Source organism: Salmo salar, chromosome ssa04 (genome assembly GCF_905237065.1).
Source record: "Salmo salar chromosome ssa04, Ssal_v3.1, whole genome shotgun sequence".
NCBI classification, from domain to species: Eukaryota; Metazoa; Chordata; class Actinopteri; order Salmoniformes; family Salmonidae; genus Salmo; species Salmo salar.
This window is the reverse complement of record NC_059445.1, coordinates 35,142,106-35,160,591: the sequence shown is the minus strand read 5'-3', so window position 1 is coordinate 35,160,591 and position 18,486 is coordinate 35,142,106. Positions and strand designations below refer to the sequence as shown.

The 18,486-nt window shown below is 41.7% G+C and overlaps 1 protein-coding gene across 6 annotated transcripts in view; it reads right to left on the bottom strand.

The window, feature by feature from the left end:
- Positions 1-18,486, bottom strand: part of bco2b (beta-carotene oxygenase 2b) — a 124,029-nt gene that overhangs the window by 36,250 nt on the left and 69,293 nt on the right. For all 6 annotated transcript variants that reach the window (XM_014195690.2, XM_014195691.2, XM_014195692.2 and 3 more), the window contains 3 exon segments: positions 16,052-16,219; positions 11,055-11,192; positions 5,864-6,046 (listed from right to left, as the gene is read on the bottom strand). In XM_014195690.2, coding sequence (XP_014051165.1) covers positions 5,864-6,046; positions 11,055-11,192; positions 16,052-16,219 — 489 coding nt within the window.

Sequence of the window (18,486 nt, the reverse complement as noted above, 5' to 3'; positions counted from 1 at the left end):
TTCATGATTAATGTCTCATGGTGTAATTGTAACAACATACTGGACCTCAACTGACCTATAATTCCTCATAATCAAATGCCGACCGTATTATCTCCCATGGGAATTCTCCTCAGTTAAAGTCAGAGCCATGTATATCCCCCCTCAAGCCGATTCCACGACGGCCCTCAAAGAACTTTACTGGACTTTATGCAAACTAAACCATTTATCCTGAGGCTGCATTTATTGTAGCTGGGGATTTTAACAAAGCAAATTTGAGAACAAGGCTACCTAAATTCTATCAGCATATTAACTGTAGCACTCACGCTGGTAAAACGTTGGATCACTGCTACTCTAACGTCCACGATGCATACAAGGCCCTCCCCCGCCCTCCTTTTGGAAAATCAGACCACAACACCATTTTGCTCCTCCCTTCCTATAGGCAGAAACTCAGACAGGATGTACACGTGCTAAGGAAGATTCAATGCAGGTCTGACCAATCAGTATCCACGCTTCAAGATTGTTTTGATCACGCGGACTGGGACATGTTCCAGGTAGCCTCAGAGAATAATATCGATGTATACGCTGATTCGGTGAGTGAGTTAATAAGGAAGTGTATTGGAGATGTTGTACCTACCGTGACTATTAAAACCTACCCTAACCAGATACCATGGAGAGATGGCAGCATTCACGCAAAACTGAAAGCGCGAACCACTGCATTTAACCATGGAAAGGTGACTGGGAATATGGACGAATACAAACAGGGTAGTTATTCCCTCTGCAAGGCAATAAAACAAGCTGTCAGTATAGAGACAAAGTAGAGTCGCTATTCAACAGCTCAGACAAGAGATGCATGTGGCAGGGTCTAAAGACAATCACAGACTACAACATGAAAACCAGCCACGTCACGGACACCGGCGTCACGCTTCTAGACAAACTAAACACCTTCTTTGCCTGCTTTGAGGATAATACAGTGCCACCGACGCAGCCCGCACCAGGCACTGTGGGCTCTCCTTCTCCGTGGCCGACGTGAGTAAGACATTTACACGTGTTGTCCCTCGCAAGGCTGGCGGCCCATACAGCATCCCTAGCTGCGTCCTCAGAGCATGAACAGTACAGCTGGCTGGTGTGTTTACGGACATATTCAATCTCTCGCTATCCCAGTATGCTGTCCCCACATGCTTCAAGATGGCTACCATTGTTCCTGTTCCCAAGAAGGCAAAGGTAACAGAACTAAATGACTACCGCCCCGTAGCACTCACTTCTGTCATCATGAAGTGCTTTGAGAGACTAGTCAAGGATCATATCACCTCCACCTTGCCTGTCACCTTAGACCCACTTCAATTTGGTTACCGCCCCAATAGGTCCACAGTTGATGCTATAGCCATCACACTGCCCTATCCCATCTGGACAAGAGGAATACCTATGTAAGAATGCTGTTCATTGACTATAGCTCAGCATTCAACACCATAGTACTCTCCAGCTCAACATTATGCTTAAGGCCCTGGGTCTCATCCCCGCCCTGTGCAATTGGATCATGGACTTCCTGATGGCCACCCCCAGGTGGTGAAGAAAGGAAACAACATCTCCACTTCGCTGATCCTCAACACTGGGGCCCCACAAGTGTGCATGCTCAGCCTCCTCCTGTACTCCCTGTTCACCCATGACTGAGTGGCCATGCACGCCTCCAACTCAATCATCAAGTTTGCAGACAACACAACAGTAGTAGGCTTGATTACCAATAACGACAAAACAGCCAACAGGGAGGAGGGGAGGGCCCTCGGAGTGTGGTGTCAGGAAAACAACCTCTGACTCAACGTCAAGAAAACAAAGGAGATGAATGTGGACTACAGGAAACAGCAGAGGGAGCACCCCCCTATTTACACCGATGGGACATCAGTGGAGAAGGTGGAAAGTTAAGTTCCTCGGTGTACACATGCTGGACAAACTGAAATGGTCCACCCACACAGACAGTGGCGCAACAGCGCTTCTTCAACCTCAGGAGCTGAAGAAATTTGGCTTGTCACCTAAAACCCTCAGAAATGTTTACAGATGCACAATTGAGAGCATCCTTTCGGGCTGTATCACCGCCTGGTACAGCAACTGCACCTCCCACAACCGCAAGGCTCTGCAGATGGTGGTGCGGTCTGAACAACACATCACCAGGGGCAAACTACCTTCCCTCCAGGAAACCTACAGCACCCAATGTCACAGGAAGGCCAAAAAGATCATCAAGGACAACAACCACCTGAGCCACTGCCTGTTCCCCCTGCTACCATCCAGAAGGCGAGGTCAGTACAGGTGCATCAAAGCTGAGACCGAGAGACTGAAAAACAGCTTCTATCTCAAGGCCATCAGACCGTTAAATAGCCATCACTAAAACAGAGAGGTTGCTGCCTACATACAGACTACAAATCATTGGCCACTTTAATAATGTTTACATATCTTGCATCACTCATCTCATATGTACTATATATACTGCATTTTATACCATCTGTTTCCATCTTGCCTATGCTGCTCTGTCATTGCTCATCCATATATATATATATATATATATATATATATATATATATATATATATATATATATATATATATATATATTCTCTTATTCCATTCCTTTACTTAGATTTGTGTGTATTAGGTAGTTGTTGTGGAATTGTTAGATTACATGTTAGATATTGCTGCACTGTTGGAACTAGAAGCACATGCATTTCGCTACACTCGCAAGAACATCTGCTAACCATGTGTATGTGACCAATACAATTTTATTTGGTTTGCTATGAGACTCCAAATTGAGCTCAGGTGCATCCTGTTTCCATTGATCATCCTTGAGATTTTTCTACAAATTGGAGTCCACCTGTAAATCCACCTGGTAAATGCAATTGATTTGACATGATTTGGAAAGGCACACACCTGTCTATATAAGGTCCCACAGTTGACAGTGCATGTCAGAGCAATACCCAAACCATGAGGTCGAAGGAATTGTCCGTAGAGCTCCGAGACAGGATTGTGTCGAGGCAAAGATCTGCGGAAGGGTACCATAAAATGTCTGCAGCATTGAAAGTCTCAAAGAACACAGTTTCCTCCATCATTCTTAAATGGAAGAATTTTAGAACCACCAAGATTCTTCCTAGAGCTGGCCGCCCAGTCAAACTGAGCAATAGGGAGAGAAGGGCCTTGATCAAGGAGGTGACCAAGAACCCGATGGTCACTCTGAAAGAGCTCCCGAGTTCATCTGTGGAGATGGGAGAACCTTCCAGAATGACAACCATCTCTGCAGCACTCCACCAATCAGGCCTTTATGTTAGTTGCCAGACGGAAGCCACGTCTCAGTAAAAGGCACATGACAGCCTGCTTGGAGTTTGCCAAAAGGCACCTATTGGACTCTCAGACCATGAAAAACAAGATTATCTGGTCTGATGAAACCAAGATTGAACTCCTTGGCCTGAATGCCAAGAGTCACGTCTGGAGCAAACCTGGCACCATCCCTACCGTGAAGCATGGTGGTGGCAGAATCATGGTATGTTTTTCAATGGCAGGGACTGGGAAACTAGTAAGGATCGAGGGAAAGATGAACAGAGCAAAGTACAGTGAGATCCCTTATGAAAACCTGTTCCAGAGCACTCAGGACCTCAGACTGGGGCTAAGGTTCACCTTCCAACAGGACAACAACCCTAAGCACATAGCTAAGATAATGCAGGAGTGGCTTCGGGACAAGTCTCTGAAAGTTCTTGAGTGGCCCAGCCAGAGGCCGGACTTGAACCCGACCGAACATCTCTGGAGAGACCTGAAAATAGCTGTGCAGCAACGCTCCCCATCCAACCTGACAGAGCTTGAGAGGATCTGCTGAGAAGAATGGGGGAAACTCCCCAAATACAGGTGTGCCAAGCTTGTAGCGTCATACCTAAGACTCGATGCTGTAATCGCTGCCAAAGGTGCTTCAACAAAGTACTGAGTAAAGGGTCTGAAAACATATGTAAATGTTCTGTTTTTTATTTTTAATACTTTTGCAAACATTTCTAAAAACCTGTTTTTGCTATGTCATTATGGGGTGTTATGTGTAGATTGATGAGGGAAAAAAGCAATTTAATCAATTTTAGAATAAGGTTGTAACATAACAAAATGTGGAAAAAGTCAAGGGGTCTTCAAACTTTCCGATGGCACTGTAAGTCAGGAGGACTTAAAGAGTTAGGTGTTAGCTAAACCATTGATTAACTGCAATGGAAAAGTACTTGTTTGTCTGGCTACAACATAACACAATTTGAAGTCATATGGGGCAGAGTCTCCAAAACATTAGAAAAAGGATTGTGTGTGGATACGGTGAGAACATGTGGATCTGAGCAAGTGTGATGTCATTAATGTTGGTAAATGCTAAGTCGTCAATTGTTTTTGTCAATTATGTTTTTGATTGTTAAATACTTAATTAATTGTTTGTCTGCTTTACTACAGATTGCTCAGGATTACATTTCAAACCCGGACTGCTTGGGGAAACTCACTGATGACTGGATCATGGTCTTCAAGGACAAAAAACTGAGAGAAGCAAGCCCAAGATCTTCGCTTCGAAGTGCAGGTATAGTTTGAAATGTCCATGCTGTTGGTGCCTCAGATGCCAATTCATGTTTTGACTGAAACAATCAAGTCATTCACTTAACATTCTTCTCTCCAGATACACAAGGTGACATCGCTTTAAGACTTCTGCCATTGGTCCTCCCAACAACAGTCTACACGATGGGCAGGAAGATATTCCGACCCAGCTTCAATGCAGTGGAGGCTCCTTAGAGGAGGAAGGGGAGGACCATCCTCAGTGAATTTCATGAAAAATGTAAATTGTAAAACATTAAAGTTAGCCTTTTCTAGATAAAACTATACTAAATATAATCACACTATTTTGCAATGAAGGTCTACAGTAGCCTCAACAGCACTCTGTAGCATAGCACCATGGTGTAGCCGGAGGACAGACAGCTTCCTTCCTCCTCTGGGTACATTCTTTACAAAACCTAGGAGGCTCATGGTTTTCACCCCCTTCCATAGACTTACACAGTAATTATGACAACCTCCGGAAGACGTCCTCCAACCTATCAGAGCTCTTGTAGCATGAACTGACATGTTGTCCACCAAATCAAAGGATCAGAGAATTAATCTAGTACCAAAAGCATAAGCTACAGCTAGCTAGCACTGCAGTGCATCAAATGTGAGTAGTTGACTCAAAGTGAGAGAAAGAAAAACAGTTGAAGAAATTCATTTCTTCCTAAATGAAGGAGAAGCAAGAGAAATACAGAGTATTTTTTTCAGTTTCACTCACTTAGCTAGCAAATGCAGCTAGCTAGTTTAGCTTACTGAAACACCCTGCTCAAACAGAGGGATGCTGTGTTAGCTAGCTGGCTATTATTATCCAACACAACACAAACTATTTCAAGTCAAGGTAAGCTTTTCGTTTTACTAATTTATTGTCACCGGGGCCGGGCAGTGTAACTGCTTACTTACTGTACACTGTAACGTTACAGCATGATTGTAGTGGGTTTACTAACGCGTTAGTTCTATTAGCTATGCTGACTATGACGTTACGTTAGCTAATATGGTAACAACGATGTAGGCTGTGTGTAGGAGTTTGGCTTGGAAAGTTTTTTTTTGCCTGGTCACATACAGCTGATGTGTTGTGATTTGAACTCCACAAGTGAAAGGAGGAGGGTGCATAACGTATACAACATGGCTGCTATGAAACTGAACTGTGTTTACGGGTGATCAGAGGTATATTCATTCCGCCGATTTTGTTAAAACATTTCTTAAACAGAAGTGACTGGAACAAAACGAGGATAAACATACCTGAATTTGTCCAAAAGAAACTCTCTGTGACAGAGTAGCATTACTTTTGTTACAAAACTCACCTTGACTTTCTTTCCCTCCAGGTCAATCTTGAGGAGTGAGTCTCCCACCAGGTGTCTGAAGCCACAGCCGTAGAAGTAGCGATAGGGCCGCGTGTTGAACTTGCTGTAGTTGATCTGGGGGAACTCCAGACCTCCATACTCATAAAGGTCCTCTCCATGGAGATCCTCAAACTGGCACACCACCTGACCAGGACACAAAGAGACCAAGCTGAACAAGAGTTGATAATAGGTAAAAGCCGGAAACTTGATTCCCTTCAATGATTTAAAGAAAGCTGACACTATTGTATTATCTGCTGGCTGCCATAATCAGTTTCATATAGAATTATTAGTGTGCATGTAAATGTACTCAGTGACTTTGAAAGAGGGGTCTCAAAGGAGAACAGGGGGTTTAAAGCGTGTGTGTCTCAGTCGCCAGAGTTGTGTACTACGAGCAAGCTAGATCTACTCAGGCTTTTATAAAGCTAGACCACTTCAGTTAGCTTCACATTCCAGGTCAGGCTTAATCCGCATTATGACAGTGGATATTGCTCGCCCGCCTGCCACTAACTTTAGCAGGCTTGTACCTGCGCGTGCATGTCACACGTGGCTAGTCGAACTCCGGACTCTTCATTGAGACAATTAATTCATGGGTGAGTCAGTGCAATATTTTTGCAATTTCAGCAGGCTATGGTGTGAAATAAGCTTTTAGATGTTTCGTCTTTATTTTATTGCTTATCATTAATGCAGTCTTTGATGTGCTTATCAATGCGCAAGCACATTTATTTTCCTATTGCTCCTTCTATCTGTGGAACAGCTTGTTGTGTTGTGGCCATAGACATATAATCCATAGAAGGGTTTTGGAAACTCTAACCCAGGCAATTTGACTGTACACTAGCAATGGTTGCAAGTCTTGACTTGAAACGGAACTGCCATCTATGGATTATAAACTGCGTTTACAAACATTAGGAACACCTTCCTAATATTGAGTTGGACCCCTTTTGACCACAACAGCCTCAATTATTTGGGGTGTGGAGAACTTCCCAAAGTTGTGTCAAGTTGGCTGGGTGTCCTTTGGGTGGTGGACCAATGTTGATACAAATGGGAAACTGTTGAGCGTGAAAAACCCAGCAGCATTGCAGTTCTTGACACACACAAACCAGTACGCTTGGCACCTGCTACCATACCCTGTTCAAAAGCACAATATTTTGTCTTGCCCATTCACTCTCTTAATGGCACACATACACAATCCATGTCTCAAGGCTTAAAAACCCTTATTTTATCTGTCTCCTCCCCTTCATCCACACTGATTGAAGTGGATTTAACAGGTGACATCAATAAGGGATCATACATTTACATTTAAGTCATTTAGCAGACGCTCTTATCCAGAGCGACTTACAAATTGGTGCATTCACCTTATGATATCCAGTGGAACAACCACTTTACAATAGTACATCTATATCTTTTTTGGGGGGGGGTTAGAAGGATTACTTTAACCTATCCTAGGTATTCCTTAAAGAGGTGGGGTTTCAGGTGTCTCCGGAAGGTGGTGATTGACTCCGCTGTCCTGGCGTCGTGAGGGAGCTTGTTCCACCATAGGGGTGCCAGAGCAGCGAACAGTTTTGACTGGGCTGAGCGGGAACTGTGCTTCCTCAGAGGTAGGGGGGCCAGCAGGCCAGAGGTGGATGAGCGCAGTGCCCTCGTTTGGGTGTAGGGACTGATCAGAGCCTGGAGGTACGGAGGTGCCGTTCCCCTCACGGCTCCGTAGGCAAGCACCATGGTCTTGTAGCGGATGCGAGCTTCAACTGGTATCATAGCATTCACCTGGCCAGTCTGTCATGAAAAGAGCAGGTGATACTTGATTCAGGATAAATGGAGTTAGCCTTGAGTTAGCCTACCCAAAGCAGGTTAGTTCCGAAGGTTTTGTTGCCATAGAAATGTACCTCGCTAAAAGCAACTTTTGTGGTACCGGTTATCCCGAGTTGTACTAACTCCTCAAACCTGATTCATAGTATAGGGATCTGATCTCAACCCAATTGAACACTTTATGGGAGATTCTGGAGTGGCGCCTGAGACAGCGTTTTCCACCACCATCAGCAAAACACCAAATGTGGTCATTATTAATCTTGAAAGAATGGCGTTGCATCCCTTCAATAGAGTTCCAGACACATCTATACCATACATATAGGTGCATTGAAGATGTTCTGGTGGCTCGTGGTGGCCCAACGCCCCATTAAGAAACGTTATATTGGTGTATCCTTTATTTTGGCAGTTACCTGTATATCATAACTGTCTCCATACTAGGGTTGAATGGCAGGAACCTGGTTACCGAGATTTACCGCCCAAAACCACTCCCTTTTCCTGGGATAAATAACTCAGAGAAACAGATAAATTATAATAAATTATTAACACCTGTGCTCCTCAGGCCTCTACTTAGAAAACTCTCCTTTCTCATACCAAAAGACTATGCGAAGAGGGATGCAAGCTCTTTTTTTGCTGAATGTTAAAAACAGCAGCCCAATAGAACTCACAGGTAATTTGAAAGAGTGAACGTGCGCAATGGCGGTAGGCTATAGCATTTATTTATTTAGACCCATAACCATTCAATCTGGAATATAAATGAGAGGCTTCCATTAAAGAACACCCTCTGTGTTCTGTTAGACAAGTAAAGCCAAAACACTTACGTTTTTCCAGCAGGAGACTATGATCGATAATGTCAAAGCTGCACTGAAGTCTAACAAGACATCCCCAACAATCATTTTGTCATCGATTTCTCTCAGCCAATCATCAGTCATTTGTGTAAGTGCCGTGCTTGTTGAGTGTCCTTCCCTATATGCGTGCTGAAAGTATGTTGTCAATTTGTTTACTGTGAAATAGCATTGTATCTGGTCAAACACTATTTTTCCATAAGTTTACTAAGGGACAGGCAAGAGTGTGCAAAGCTGTCATCAAGGCAAAGGGTGACTACTCTGAAGAATCTAAAATTAAAACTTTTTTGGTTACTACATGATTCCATATGTATAATTTCATAATTTTGATATCTTCACTATTATTCTACAATGTAGAAATCTGTAAAAATAAAGAAAAACCCTTGAATGAGTATGTGTGTCCAAACTTTTGACTGGTACTGATATATATATATATATTTGTTTGTCTGTAGGTCATATATGTTATGGAGCTACAGTGGGGGGAAAAGTATTTGATCCCCTGTTGATTTTGTACGTTTGCCCACTGACAAATAAATTACCAGTCTATAATTTTAATGGTAGGTTTATTTGAACAGTGAGAGACAGAATAACTACAAAAATATCCAGAAAAACGCATGTCAAAAATGTTATAAATTGATTTGCATTTTAATGAGGGAAATACGTTTTGAGATTAGGAGCACACTCTTAAAAGGAATGCTCCTAACCACAGCTTGTTACCTGTAAAAAAGACACCTGTCCACAGAAGCAATCAATCAATCAGATTCCAAACTCTCCACCATGGCCAAGACCAAAGAGCTCTCCAAGGATGTCCGGGACAAGATTGTAGACCTACACAAGGCTGGAATGGGCTACAAGACCATCGCCAAGCAGTTTGGTGAGAAGGTGACAACATTTGGTGTGATTATTTGCAAATGGAAGAAACACAAAAGAACTGTCAATATCCCTCGGCCTGGGGCTCCATGCAAGATCTCACCTCGTGGAGTTGTAACGATCATGAGAACGGTGAGGAATCAGCCCAGAACTACACGGGAGGATCTTGTCAATGATCTCAAGGCAGCTGGGACCATAGTCACCAAGAAAACAATTGGTAACACACTACGCCGTGAAGGACTGAAATCCTGCAGCGCCCGCAAGGTTGCCCTGCTCAAGAATACATATACATGCCCGTCTGAAGTTTGCCAGTGAACATCTGAATGACTCAGAGGACAACTGGTGAAAGTGTTGTGGTCAGATGAGACCAAAATGCAGCTCTTTGACATCAACTCAACTTGCTGTGTTTGGAGGAGGAGGAATGCTGCCTATGACCCCAAGAACACCATCTCCACTGTCAAACACGGAGGTGGAAACATTATGCTTTTGGGGGGGGGGTTCTGCTAAGGGGACAGGACAACTTCACCTCATCAAAGGGACGATGGACGAGGCCATGTAACGTCAAATCTTGGGTGAGAACCTCCTTCCCTCAGCCAGGGCATTGAAAATGGGCCGTGGATGGGTATTCCAACATGACAATGACCCAAAACACATGGCCAAGGCAACAAAGGAGTGGCTCAAGAAGAAGCACATTAAGGTCCTGGAGTGGCCTAGCCAGTCTCCAGACCTTAATCCCATAGAACATCTGTGGAGGGAGCTGAAGGTTCGAGTTGCCAAACATCAGCCTTAAAACCTTAATGACTTGGAGAAGATCTGCAAAGAGGAGTGGGACAAAATCCCTCCTGAGATGTGTGCAAACCTGGTGGCCAACTACAAGAAATGTCTGACCTCTGTGATTGCCAACAAGGGTTTTGCCACGAAGTACTAAGTCATGTTTTGAAGAGGGGTCAAATACTTATTTCCCTCATTAAAATGCAAAGCATTTTCTAACATTTTTGACATGTGTTTTTCTGGATTTTGTTGTTGTTATTCTGTCTCTCACTGTTCAAATAAACCTACTATTAAAATTATAGACTGATCATTTCTTTGTAAGTGGGCAAACGTACAAAATCAGCAGGGGATCAAATACTTTTTTCCCCCATTGTATAATACATGGAATAAGTCCAAACTTACAACTGTAATGTTGAGAACCACTATCATGTTTCAAAAAACTGTCATCAACAACCAGACTTGGCAGGGGAAAGGTTCCAGAGCATCTAGATAGTTTGCACTACAATCACCACAGTACGATAATAAGTACACTGGAACTCTCCACAAACACTTATTTTGTTGTCACACTTGAGAAGGTCGAAAACATATACAAAAATAAAATACGTTGACAGTTAAGTACAGTAACTCCGCCCCACCCTGATCGTTCTCACACGAACAAAAGGTGAAGAAAACTCATCCCCCTGGCCATATCTTTCTCACACAAAGAACACAGAAAAACAAAGACACAGAGTACAGAAACACGCACATTTCTAAAATACCTAACTAGCACTAACAACAACACATACAGAAACATGGACATTTCCAACATACCAAAATATCACTAACATCAAGACATATAGATAGAAACTTGCACATTTTCAGCATACCTTATCTATGGCTGTTTTGAAAGAAGTGGCAGAGCTGGCGGGACGTGTGTTGAGGTTCACACCTGTCGGTGTGTTGTTGGTCACATTGAGGGGCAGAACAAAGCGCCGAGGGAATGCTCTGTACATGGTGTTGTACACCTAAGGAACAAATACAGCGCACGTGAACATCAAAACATCACAATGTCACAGTATAAATGTGTGGTATCAATGGGTGTGTTTTGAGTTTCTGTGTTTAGGTTTCTGTGTGTTGTGTGTGTTTGCATGTGTTCGTGCATGCATGCGTTAGTGTGTGTGTGTGTACCCTATTCAAAAAAAGGTGCTATCTAGAACCTAAAAGGGTTCTTTGGCTGTCCCCATAGGAGAACCATTGTGAACACAGTGCCCCATGGGGGCTGTGGTGTTATGGTATGGGCAGGCATAAGCTACGGATAACAAACACAATTGCATCTTTATCGATGGAAATGTGATTGCACAGAGATACTGTGACGAGATCCTGAGGCTCATTGTCGTGCCATTCATCCGCCGCCATCACCTCATGTTTCAGCATGATAATACACTTCCCCATGTCACAAGGATCAGTAAACAATTCCTGGAAGCTGAAAATGTCCTAGTTCTTCCATTGCCTGCTTACTCACCAGACATGTCACCCATTGAGCACATTTGGAATGCTTTGTATCGACATGTATGACAGCATGTTCCAGTTCCAAACAATATCCAGCATCTTCGCACAGCCATTGAAGAGGAGTGGGACAACATTCCACAGGTCACAATCAACAGCCTGATCAACTCCATGCATGAGGCAAATGGTGGTCACACCAGATACTGACTGGTTTTCTGATCCGCACCCCTACCCTATCTGTGACCAATGGATGCTTATCTGTATTCCCAGTCATGTGAAATCCATAGATTAGGGCCTAATGAATTCATTTCAAATGACTGAAGTCCTTTTATAAACTTTAACTCAGTAAAATCCTTGAAATTGTTGCATGTTGTGTTCTATATTTTATATTATATGTTCAATGTACAATAGTTCTTCAACACTTTATAAGTGTGTTATTCTATTTGTGTATTGTGTGATAGGATTTGTGCAATTTAGTTTTATTTGTGTGTCTTTTGTTAGCAATGGGGTAATTGTGTAATCATTTGATTAAATGGTTTATTTGTATTTATTAACTACAATTTGTTTCTATTTGTTTTTGTTATTTTTTATATTTATGAGTCTTATTTTTGTATATATTTTTATATTTATATAGTTTTAAATGTTATGATTATTTATTTGCATTGTTCCAAATGTCTGAATAAAAATGAGTTAGTGCAGAATGGTGCTTTTTTTGAGGAGGGGATGGGGGGGTGCTGAAGGGGGTTTTGCCCAGGGAGCCATATAAGCTAGATCCACCACTGATTAAAAGCATACCCATAACATGATGCAGCCACCACTATGCTTGAAAATATGGAGAGTGGCACTCAGTAATGTGTTTTATTGGATTGCCCCAAACATAACACCTTGTATTCATGACAAAAGGTTTATCGTTTTGCAGTATTACTTTAGCACCTCTAGCAAAAAGGATGGGTTGTATTGGAGAGAGTCTCAGTCTTAAATCATTTTCCACACACAGTCTGTGCCTGTATTTAGTTTTCATGCTAGTGAGGGCCGAGAATCCAGTCTCACATAGGTATGTGGTTGCAAAGGGCATCAGTGTCTTAACCTGTTATGGCTAGGGGGCAGTATTTTCACGGCCGGATAAAAAACGTACCCGATTTAATCTGATTATTACTCCTGCCCAGAAACTAGAATATGCATATAATTATTAGCTTTGGATAGAAAACACTCCAAAGTTTCTAAAACTGTTTGAATGGTGTCTGTGAGTATAACAGAACTCATTTGGCAGGCCAAAACCTGAGAAGATTCTGTACAGGAAGTACCCTGTCTGACCATTTCTTGCCCTTCTTGATTATCTCTATCCAATACAGGGGATCTCTGCTGTTACGTGACACTTCCTACGGCTCCCATGGGCTCTCAGAAGGCGGCAAAAAGCTGAATCGTGGCTTTGCAGGCTCTGGCTGAAAAAAAGTAGCGCGTTTGGATAGTGGCCGGTCACAGTACTATGAAACTCAGGCTCGTGCACGAGGGGATCCCATGCTTTTATTTTCTCTCTCTTTGTACGTATACACGCTTTCCCGGTCGGAATATTATCGCTTTTTAACTAGAAAAATGGCATAAAAATTGATTTTAAACAGCGGTTTTTGATATAAATATGAACTTGATTGAACAAAACATGCATGTATTGTATAACATAATGTCCTAGGTGTGTCATCTGATGAAGATCATCAAAGGTTAGTGCTGCATTTAGCTGTGGTTTTGTTTTTTGTGACATTATATGCTAGCTTGAAAAATGGGTGTCTGATTATTTCTGGCTGGGTACTCTGCTGACATAATCTAATGTTTTGCTTTCGCTGTAAAGCCTTTTTGAAATCGGACAGTGTGGTTAGTTAAAGGAGAGTCTTGTCTTTAAAATGCTGTAAAATATTCATATGTTTGAAAAATGGAAGTTTTTGTATTTTTGAGGAATTTGTAATTCGCGCCACGCCTATCATTGGATATTGGAGCAGGTGTTCCGCTAGCGGAACGTCTAGATGTATTAACAGCTCGATTTGCCAAGGCAAGAAACTCTGAGCGCAGCCCTATCTAGAAATCTGGCAGTGGCTTCTGATTAAATTCAATTTTCACAGAACCGCTTTTTGCAATTTCGATGAGGCTCTCTTGTTCAGATATCGGTACGTGAACTGGAGGCAGGGCATGAAATGGATAACAAGTTGTTTGTGTCGTCCATTTCGGGAAAGTACCTGCGCAATTATGTACCCAGCTCACTCAGGTGCTTCGCTATATCACATTTGACATAGTCCGTAGTTCATTTGCACACAAAAATCATACAATGATGGAAAGACCTGTGTGTTGTCCTTGTTAATGCAGACAGAAAAGAGCTCCAACTTCTTAATCATAGCCTCAATTTTGTCCCGCACATTAAATATAGTTGTGGAGAGTCCCTGTAATCCTAGATTCAGATCATTCAGATGAGAAAATAACATCACCCAGATAGACCAGTCGTGTGAGAAACTCGTCATCATGCAAGCGGTCAGACAAGTGAAAATTATGGTCGTCAGAAAACTTTAAGCTTGTCTTTCAATTTAAAAAAATGTGTCAATACTTTGCCCCTTGATAACCAGCTCACTTCTGTACGTTGTAAAAGCGTTACATGGTCGCTGCCAGTATCATTGCATAATGCAGAAAATACACGAGTTCAGGGGCCTTGCTTTACCAAAGTTAACCATTTTCACTGTAGTGTCCAAAACATCTTTCAAGCTGTCAGGCATTCCCTTGGCAGCATGAGCCTCTCGGTTGATGCTGTAGTGTACCCAAGTGGCGTTGGGAGCAACTGCTTGCACGTGTGTTACCTTTCCATTATATCTCCCTGTCATGGCTTTTGCACCATCAGTACAGATACCAACATATCTTAACCACCAAAGTCCATTTGATGTCACAAAGCTTTCCAGTACTTAAACAATATCCTTTCATGTTGTCCTGGTTTCCAGTGGTTTGCAGAAGAGGATGTCTTCCTTAATGGACTCCCCATAAACGTAACGGACATATACCGGGAGCTGTTGACTCATCCAGCTGTAAAGCATATCATTCACTGGCTTGTATGCGAAGCAGTAATTGATTCAAAACATCTCCTGCCATGTCACTAATGCGTCGTGAAACAGTGTTGTTTCATGAAGGCATTGTCTGTATAGTTTTTTGGGGCGTTTTCCCACAGCATTGTCCCAGCCATATTCGCAGCAGCAGGAAGAATTAAGTCCTCCACAACAGTATGGGGCTTGCCTGTCCTAGCCACACGGTAGCTCACCATATAAGACACTTATTAATGGTATCTGTTGCTTTTATACATGTCTTACTACTCGAAAATCGTCTTTATTCTCGCTCAAAAAACTCACGTAGCTTATTTTTCAAATGGTCATGTTTCGTTTCTAAATGTCTGCGCAAGAGTGAAGGTTTCCCATGAGAGACTAATGGTTAATGTGATTGGATGTTAATTATTTGACTAGGCTAACTGTATTTGACATTGTGTTGTTATTTCGCTGGGCACCCAGGGAACGTCTTATATGGTCAGCTACACTAGATGTTTTAATATTATTTTTGGCAGTGAAACGAGGCTACTCAGGTGAGAAAACTACTTCACCCAAATGTGTAGCCCTGTTGGAAAATATAAATGTACTGTTGAAAAATGTGAATCACATTTTTATTTGGCGTACCCCCGACGGCATTGAGCGTAACCCAGTACCCCAGTTTGGGAATACCTGCTTTACAGGGTTCCTTATTTTCACTCTGTCAATTAGGTTAGTATTGTGGAGTGACTACAATGTTGTTGATCTATCCTCAGTTTTCTCCTATCACATCCATTACACTCTGTTTTAAAGTCACCATTGGCCTCGTGGTATCCCTGAGCAGTTTCCTTCCTCTCCGGAAACTGAGTTAGGAAGGACGCCTGTATATTTGTAGTGACTGGTGTATTGATACTCCATCTAAAGTGTAATTAATAACTTTCACCACATTCAAAGGGATATTCAATGTCTGCTTTTTTTTTTACATGTTACATGTTTACCCATCTACCAATAAGTGCCCTTCCAATAGGTGCCCTTCTTGCACATAGAGTCCATTCATCTTATTTTGTGACTTTACTCCAACTTTTTATGCTTGCCATAACAAAGGGGTTGAATAGTTGTTGACTGAAGACATTTCACCTTTACATTTTTTATTAATTTGTAAAAAAATGTATCTAAAATTAAATCCACTTTGACATTATGGGGTATTTATTGTATGTAAGCCTGTAACAAAGCATCTCAATTTAATACATTTTAAATTCAGGCTGTAACAACAAAATGTGGAAAAAGTCAATGGATGTGAATACTTTCTTAAGGCACTATATTTCCATGCTGACCTGATCGAGAGCCTCCCCTGACTTGCGTAGGTTCTGGATGAGATAGTTGTTGATGGCCTCTCCGTTATCAGAGCAACACATGTCCAGCATCAGGAAGCCGTCTTCCTCAAAAGCATTGATCTGGTGGAACACTGACAGAGCCTTTGTGTGGAACTTTACTGAGCTGGTCTAGAGGAGAGAGAGCAGGACAAATAACTTCACTGAGTTGGTCTAGTGGAGATAATAGAATGTGGGACAAAGTTTAGATAAAATAAATAGATAATTTACTGGTCATTTAGCAATTTAGTAAGTAGCTTAGTTACTACTGTATCACTGATTCAGTGTATTACTCACTGGTGAACATGACTGCTATGTGCTACTTTTATGATAGATTAAACAAATTATGATACTGTATCAAAGATTAGCGCTTGTGTACTTCCCATACAGTGAAGCAATTATCTTTCCATATGAAAAATACCAAAGCCCAAGGCCAAAAAATAAAATAAATGCAGACTCTTGGAATTCTCGTTTGAACGACTTTGTATCTTGTTTGAACGAATTAGTGTCTCTTCAAATGACATAGTATCTCATTTGAACGACTTAGTATCTCGTTTTAATGGCTTAGTAAAAATACAAATGTCATTCAAAGTCGTTCAAATGTTGTTCAAGTCGTTCAAACAAGATGATAAATTGTTTGAATTACTTATTATCTTGTTTGAGCGACTTACAGTGCCGTGAAAAAGTATTTGCCCCCTCTCTGATTTTCTCTATTTTTGCATGTGTTTGATACTGAATGTTATCAGATCTTCAACCAAAACCATATATTAGATAATGGGAACCTGAGTTTACAAATAACAACAAAAAATAATGGATGATTTTTTATTTATTTAAGTCACAAGGTTATGCAACACCCAATTCCCCTGTGTGAATAAGTAATTGCCCCTTACACTCAATAACTGGTTGTGCCACCTTTGGTTGGGATGTAGTTGTAGATTTTTTTATTTTATTTAACCAGGCAACTCAGTTAAGAACAATTTCTTATTTACAATGACGGCCTGGGAATAGTGGGTGAACTGCCTTGTTCAGGGACAGAACGACAGATTTTTACCTTGTCAGCTCAGGGATTCAATCTAGCAGCCTTTTGGTTGCAAGTCCAATGATCTAACCACTAGACTACCTGCCACCCTGACAAGATAAAAATTTCTCATAACGCTGTGGAGAAATTTTGTCCCACTCTTGCGTGCGGAACTCCTTTAACTCAGTGACATTTGTGTGTTTTCAAGCATGAACTGCTCATTTCAAGTCCTGCCACATCTCAATTGATATTAGGTCTGGACTAATGACTGGGCCATTCCAAAACTTCAAATTTGTTGCTTTTTAACCATTTTCATGTCGACTTGATTGTGTGTTTTGGATCATTGTCTTGCTGCATCATCCAGCTGTGCTTCAGCTTCAGCTCACAGATGAATGGCCTGACATTCTCCTGTAGAATTATCTGATACAGAGCTGAATTCATGATTCCTTTTATTAAGGCAAGTTGTCCAGGTCCTGAGGCAGCAAAGCATCCCCAAACCATCCTTGACCTTTGGTATGAGGTTCTTGTTTGGTTTTTGCCATACATAATGGGACCCATCTCATCCAAAAGGTTGACCAAAGTTTGCCAGGATGCACCTGGATGATCATCAAGACTCTTGGAATAATGTTCTATGGACAGATGAGACAAAATAATAACTTTTTGGATGTCATGGGTCCCATTATGCCTGGCAAAAACCAAACACTGCACTCCACAGTAAGAACCTTACAACAACGGTCAAGAATGGTGGTGTTAGTGTGATTGAGTGTAAGGGGGCAATTATTTGTCATATAGGGGCATTGGGTGTTGCATAACTTTTTTTATGAAATGAATTAAATAAGTATGTAATTGTTGTGTTATTTGTTCACGCAGGTTCCCTTCACCTAATATCAGGTTTTGGTTGAAGAACTGATGACATTCAGTATCAAAAATATGCAAAAGTAGAGAAAATTAGAAAGGGGGAAAATACTTTTTCACTGTATTGTAATCGTTCTTTTGTCTAATTAGGCCTAATATGTTATGAATCTTGTCAGATCGTGTAATTGTTGATGCAGCCATTCATTCACTGATTCCATCCATTGAAATGATTATTCATTGACAGTTCTTTGATAGCCTAAAGCAGGGCTGCTTTTGAACACCAGAGCATGCAAGTGGACGAGTGTGTAACGATGAGCAGAGCATTATTCAAGCAGATTTAAAAATGGTGTGAGCCTTCTCTCCTGCTCCAATTTCACTCTGGTACTGCTCAGCCACAAGCTCTGGGCATGCTCTGCCTAGCATTTTTTATTTCTTTTATCACCGTTCTTTTAATTAATGTGACCCCACCCACAATGGCCTAATGTATATCTAGTTGATATTCTACTTTCTAACATTAGGATAGTTT